Source organism: Nicotiana sylvestris, chromosome 3 (assembly GCF_000393655.2).
Source record: "Nicotiana sylvestris chromosome 3, ASM39365v2, whole genome shotgun sequence".
Lineage (NCBI taxonomy): Eukaryota > Viridiplantae > Streptophyta > Magnoliopsida > Solanales > Solanaceae > Nicotiana > Nicotiana sylvestris.
Window position 1 is genome coordinate 170,764,774 of NC_091059.1, and position 6,821 is coordinate 170,771,594.

Genomic DNA, 6,821 nt, shown 5'->3' on the forward strand with positions numbered 1-6,821 from the left:
TTCCTTGGTCTTGTAGTATCTTTTCCTTGTAGTATCTACCTTCCATAAAATAATAGATCTTCTCAATGATTTTAGCAACTTTCCTTTTAAGATGTTGAAAAGCTTTTCATCCATAAGTTCTATTGATTCTTCTTCTAATATTGTAGTAAGCCATTCAATATTTGAAATTTCACTTTCAAATATTATTCCTTCTAAATTAAATCTCTGAAAATAATCTTCCTTGATGAATTCTTCACATGATATTCTCTTTTCCATAGTTGTATCTTTACAAATATTTTCTTTCCTGTACAAGAATATGATTACCACAAGTAAATGTTCTTTGATTAATAGTTATTTTGGTTTGTTATTATCAAAATTAATACGTGAAACCTTGAAGCAAACACGGAGGTCGCTACGTGCGTGATGGCATTTTTGGAGCATCACTTGGCTTGCTCAGTGTTGGAATTGACTTGTTCAAGATAAGTAACTCTTCTAAACTTAGTGCTGAGGATACGAAACCCCAAATTACGTGTTGTGTGATTGGTATTGAGGTGATGCACATTCTAGGTGACGGGCGTATGGGCGTGTACCCTGTGAATTGTGACTCTGTTGTTTCTATGGCACTATATAGTAGCCCTACTTTGTTGATATTTGTGTTTTCACCATGTGATAAAATAACTGAGTTGTCAATCATGTTAGATATCATGTTTAGGCTTCATGTTGATATTGTTAGGACCCATAGTGGTCTTCGCTTGCTGTCATCTCACTGATTTCATTGATATTTCGTACTCAGTCATATTCATGCATTCATATCATATCTCAGTCTCAGTTGTTATTTATCGATACATCATATCATTGTTCTGGGTTAGCTTTCATGACATTGTGAGCCCGTGGGTGAGACTGGAGCGATTGATGACTGAGTGAGGCCGAAAGCCTGATTATAAGTGACAGTTATGGGACCAGGCTGTACGTCGCTGTGGTTATACTGATTTATGATAGCGCTTGGGCTGAAAAAGCCCCTCCGGAGTCTGTACACACCCCAGTGAGCGCGGATGATATTATTGAGGGATGAATTTTTCTGGACATGGATTTGTCCGAAGTACTTGATATTTGGAGATGAATTTCTCCACAGGGTTGGACTGCCCTTTTTCCTTGGTACTGGGTGACTTATAGTCAGCGTTGTATATGTTTTAGGATGGATTTTCCTGGGCCGTATGGGCCATATACAGTACCGAGTGGTTGAGCATGATGAGTGGAAAGTGTGAGACAGTGAGATTGAGTACTTTGAAAGTGTGAGTACATGATTCATCTCTGAGATACATGGCATTGGCATGCATATATGACATACATGCATAGAGACGCATTTTCCTCATTAATGACTTTTTACACACAATGATATATGGTCATAGAGAGGTATCTCACACTTGCTATCTGGAAACAAAATGAAACATCTTATTTATTATGAAAAAGATTTTTAGAAAGATTTACAGTTTTCAAACTATCTCATAGTTTACGACAATGTCGGTAGAGAATTTGAGTTTTCACTGATATTCTGGAAAAGAGGAACTATTTTCGAAAAAACTGTGAAAGAAAGCTGAGCATTTTATTTCTGAGTTACTTCCTTATTTATATGCTCTACGTTGCTATGAATTGTTGTTGGTTATTGGTGTTGGACCCGACCTATGTTCCAGCTCGTCACTACTTTCAACCTAAGGTTAGGTTTGTTACTTATTGAGTACATGGGGTCGGTTGTACTCATACTACACTTCCTCCACGTTGCGTGCAGATTTCGGATGTCGATGTTGACGTGTTCGACGGAAGCTGGATTGGAAGATGTACCTGTGTCCCCGTTGTAGCTGCCTCTTGTTCATGGTAGCCTTAGATTTTAAAACTTTGTTTATGTACTTTTCAAAGAGAAGGTGTATTTAGTTCATATCAGCTTTATAAACTCTATTCTTAGAAGTTCATGATTTGTACTGCTAGTCCTTGAGAAAAATGTATAAGATTTAGATAATTCTCTTGTTTAAACTGTCTTATTGAATATTATTGGAATTGCCAACAGCGCCCCTCGGCAAGCTGCGTCGCGCGCGCAAACCCTGATGCTAAAGTCAAGGTTGCCGCCAACGGACCTGCTTTTACTTTGTAGGAATCTAAGTCCTTTTTGTTATAAATATAGAGTAGCTTTACTTCTTGTATTTCCATTATAGTCTCTAGCTTATTTATGTCAATACCTTGTAACTTTGGTTTATTTTTTTTAAGCATTATTAGGGGGATCAAGTAGTCTAACTTTCAAGCAAGCAAACAATTTTCTGTATTGGTGTCTTTCCCCTTCGACACCATGTTGCCTTTATGTAATAGCTTGCATTAATTCAATCAAACTTTCTTTCATTCTCATTTTCATTTTTGTTCTCTCAATTACTCTTGACATTGATTTTCTCGTACGACAGTCACAGTCTCGTCTAGCGTACGGAAGGGAACCCAGTTGGGAGATAATAACCACACGGACATCAGTTGCTTAGCCTTATGTCGCCCATCCAAAACATCTTAGGAAGGCGCCGCGTAACAAATCACATGATCTCACTTGATGTCAAGAAAAACAACGTAACTTCCCTTGTTCCTGTGCCTCTATATGTATCATTGTTCCATTCTTTACCATCATACTGATAAAGCATTTTAGTTCAATGTGATTATTTATAGAATAGGAGCGGCTATGACTTATGACAACCCCATAACAAGGAAACTCTTCAATGGAAGTTAGAAAAAAAGACCAAAGTAACTAAAAAAGACGTGCCTCAATTTCATTACCTATAAATTATTACACACTCAAATAGTAGTCTAGAGCTGATCAAAGACATCCTTTGAGAGCTAGACAATTACATACAACACATGACTTACATATAGTAAAACAAAAGTGGTACAAAGACCAACTATTATTTTGGACAACAAAGATGAAAATTCCTTAGCATAGAAACTAAGGAACCACATTACTATATAACAAGCAATAGATTGAATAGAGACAACCCCTCAATCAGTGCAGCAACGGTACATGAAAAACCTCTCCATTGGCCTTCCACATTCTGCACACACTATCATTTCTGGAATATCCCCATCAAGTCCGGGTAGAATTAAGCGATTGCAGTGCTGAGGAGTGTGCAATTGCAGAAAATAATCAATAAGTGCGGGCACAAATCCTTTTTCTCTAGCATCTTCCTCCCAAACAGTGTAATCATCTAATGTTTTGGTGATTATCTGACTTTTGGCTCGTGCCATTTCGAACGATCCTCTGCTTATAAGTGCCCAACCTTGATCACTTCCATCAAAACTCAGCATTGTCAACACTTCTTGCATAATTTTATCTTCTTGGATTGTCTTTCCAAGCTGCATTTTAGAATAAAACATGCTCTCTATTCTTGTCCAAAAGTACCAAACTGATGTTAAGTCCATCAAACAATAACTCAGATTTTCTGCTGTTACCATGCTGTTGATTCTTCGAACTCGCTCCTTGTTGTTGCTCTTCCCAACATACATCATTAGTAGATCAATCCCAGCTCTTTGTGCTACACTTTTTGCTGATTTTGTGAAACTACGGATCCATTCTATGTCTTCTCCTCCATATAAACAGATAAACTTCCCACTCGTCATCTGATTGCCACATTATAAAAGCAAGATTTTTATTACCATTAGTACAAGGATGTGAGTATAAAAATAGCAAAGGATTTTGTTGTAAATTTACCCATTCAATTAAATTCTGATCAATGCCATCGACGACTAGCTCAAGACGCCAAGATTCAACGCTCCACAAAGCTTCCTCTTTGGAAATAGTGAAGGGATAGGCCAAATTTCCCCAAATCCAAGCCATGTGAATAGCATTTGGACAGGCCACTTTACCCTGTTGTGGATCCAAGGTTACAAGCATCATTTTCTTAGAGAAATGCCACCTTTCTTTGACAAACTTGACGATTGCTGGCTCTAACAAAGAAGGATGGTGCAATGTGTACCACGGCATAATTGCTTGCAGCTCCTTAAATTTCATTTCCTGCTCTTCATTCCATCCCCTTGATCTATCCACAATTGGAAGCCACACTATTTCGTATTGAAGTTCTGGCCTTGCCCTTGATTCAGTGTATATATGAGACAGTACTAACAGCTCTTCAGGGCTGGCGTCAAGATCTGACAGCAGAAGCAGAACAGTCTTTCTTCTAAGCACCTCAATACTAGCCTGAAGTCAAGGAAAACATAATCTTTAACACAGGAAAAAACATTATCTTTCTTTCAGGTTAAAACAAGTAAAATTTGAACGTACCCTCGTGCGAGTGGTTCCTACTTCAAGTGGGAGTAAATCATCCTTGATATAAATCATTCCCCTGTTTATCTTCATGTTGTCGAATTGAGTTGTCTCAAAGAGGTGCACCAGCATCTGATAGTACTCAACGTGCATCTTCTCCTCTGCATGGAATAGATATAATTAAGCCCTTTAGAAAATTTCAGTTCTAGTATAAATCATGGTTTTGTTACTTTATGATGATTTCTTGACTCCTTGTGAAGGATTTTGAAGTTTCAATTTCGCTAAGATACTTATTTCTTATCTTAATCTGTCACTTCTCTTCCATTTTCTTGTATATTTATGATTCGATGATTAAATATACTCACGAATATGATGATAGCAACGCTCTAATTCAGCTTTGAGGTGATCGCTTATGTTTCTCAGCTTGTGAGTGGAGCTTGACATTTCCCATGTGTCTGATGTAGTAGCTGCTATCATCCTGCATATTCCATTTGTTTGCATGTAATAATGTTACTTCCATTTGAACCAAATTACAAAAAAAAAAAAAAAAAAAAAAAAAAAGAAGAAGAAGAAGAAGAAGAAATATTGTCGTTAAACGGAGGGGCTTACTCATAGTTCATTCCAAGAAGGCTAGTAAGTTGAGAGGCACAAGCAACAATACTTTTAATGGTCCAATAAACAGCCGTAGGAATGTGGGAAATAGCAATAGACAGAGGTGGTTGATCTTCAGAGATGTACTGAGAAGGAAGCCTCTTGAATTCAATTATGCGTTTGGTTACTTCCAAAATGGCCTTGATAAGTTCGTTGATGGCATCAAATCGCGACTTGAGGGAAGCATGGTGTTCCATAGTATCTGGTAGCTGTTTCAAGAGAGCCACAGATTTTGCCAAGGGATGAGTAGCAAACATCTGAGCCACCAGCCAGAATTCACCATAGGTAATGGCAAATGCTGCTAAGGATAGCACGAGTTTTGCGTCCCATTGGTAGCCAGAGAGCATAGCTAAAATTGCCATTGTTGTCGAATGAGTATCCCCTCCACCTGAGCACTTGCATGTCAACTGCAATTACATTTTGTAAAGACAAACGTGTTATAGCCATAAAAGAATAATCAAATAAACAGACCAATTCTTATTTTATGGTATCATATATGTCATAGATTCGTGGGGATTACAAAAGGACAGACTAAAAAGAAAAGTGTGTTAGAAAATGGGACACAAGTTATATTAATCAACCTCGCAAGAGACTTTGTGTATGATATAAGCCAATCCTTCGAGTATGCCATCAAAGGCAAGTGATGCCTTTTCTTCTAACTTCAATGCTTCAATGTTGGCTTCATGGTGCTGATCAGTAGTGCCCTGAAAACATATAGCATTGCAAACAAAAGTTAAGAAAACAAAACGCCGTTCTTTTGACAAGAAATGTGTTCAGAAAATTAGATTATATATCATGTAATCAAGCCAAAGAAAAAGTAAATGTTACATGTAGCATGCCATCAATGCGAGCAGGGTAAGCATGTTGAAAAATCTCCTCGACGACATGGAGGATGATTTTAACATCAACTTCGCGACCATCAGGATTGTGAGTATCAAGAATTTTCTTGGACATGGCATGATCATCAGACATTGAGAATACTGGGCGTTCTCGCCTCGCCATTGGCTGCGCAGGCTTACCATGATGAGCAGCTGGCACCAAAGCACGACTTGCCATTTTCTTGGGCTTTTTAATTTGGCCTTTGAAAAAGAAAAGAGTACTGGATTTGGTTTGATGATGTTAACTGAAGCATGCATGCAAGGTATATATAGTGAGGAGAAAGACGGGAATAAATTAAGGGGGAGGGAAAATGTAAATGAATCGAGTACCTTGCTTGTAAAGAGGGTGTAATATGCTAAAGCATTTCCGAATTTGATAAGGTAGTAATTATTACACTACATATGGTGGTCCCTTTGAAATTTTCTTTACAGGGTTAAAGCATATAATACTTTTTGATTTGATTATTACAAGTTGTACAAGTCCTAGATTTTGATGTTAGATTGGAAGGATTGTTCTCTATTGTTGATCTTGAAGTAGAGCTATCACTAACTTTTTTCTTCTAAATGAGAAGTCATTATTTAGGAGTCCCCTTAAAATTGATTTTGGTCTTTAATTAGGCTACTCCTCTATTGCATAATTAGATTACCAACCTGATATTACAGGTTAAAGGCTTGAGGGAAGAGGCAAAGAACATAAATCCTCATTCTACCTGTTTTTTTTCTTCTTCTCAAAAGTCAGTTTGCGGAGTAATTAAGAATTGTACTACCAAAATCGGGCCAATTTTAACCTTTATTAAACTTTTGGTCTAATATTATTGTGTCATTCGAAAAAGTCTTTTTTATATATATATTCTTGACCCCTAATTGAGCTCCAACTGTCTAATATGAGGTAATTTTAAATCGTAGTCAAAAGTTAAATGATCAATTTGAATCTTTTTCTTGAAGAATTTGAGCAAAGGACTACCAATTTCAAACTAAAGCTCCATTAATGCAAGCGCAATACGAGAAAAGTTGCAAAGGGGAAGGGT

The 6,821-nt window shown here is 37.3% G+C and overlaps 1 protein-coding gene across 1 annotated transcript; it reads right to left on the minus strand.

The window, feature by feature from the left end:
• Positions 1–2,752: 2,752 nt before the first annotated feature.
• LOC104220433 (protein SIEVE ELEMENT OCCLUSION B-like) lies at positions 2,753–6,033 on the minus strand. Its single transcript, XM_009771305.1, has 7 exons — positions 5,744–6,033; positions 5,497–5,619; positions 4,874–5,322; positions 4,630–4,742; positions 4,283–4,425; positions 3,713–4,198; positions 2,753–3,621 (listed from the first exon to the last, which is right to left on the minus strand). Exons 1-7 carry the CDS (start codon positions 5,969–5,971, stop codon positions 3,004–3,006), a joined length of 2,160 nt encoding a protein of 719 aa, XP_009769607.1. The 5' UTR covers positions 5,972–6,033; the 3' UTR covers positions 2,753–3,003.
• Positions 6,034–6,821: the final 788 nt, after the last annotated feature.

Bases quoted from the DNA above. Each gene is read 5' to 3' on its own strand.
- LOC104220433 (XM_009771305.1), bottom strand. From the start codon at position 5,971: ATGGCAAGTCGTGCTTTGGTGCCAGCTGCTCATCATGGTAAGCCTGCG. The intron at 5,323-5,496 runs GTTGATTAATAT...ATGTAATTGCAG, and splicing joins TACACAAAGTCTCTTGCGAG to TTGACATGCAAGTGCTCAGG. The intron at 4,426-4,629 runs GTGAGTATATTT...TATTCCATGCAG, and splicing joins GCGTTGCTATCATCATATTC to AGGAGAAGATGCACGTTGAG.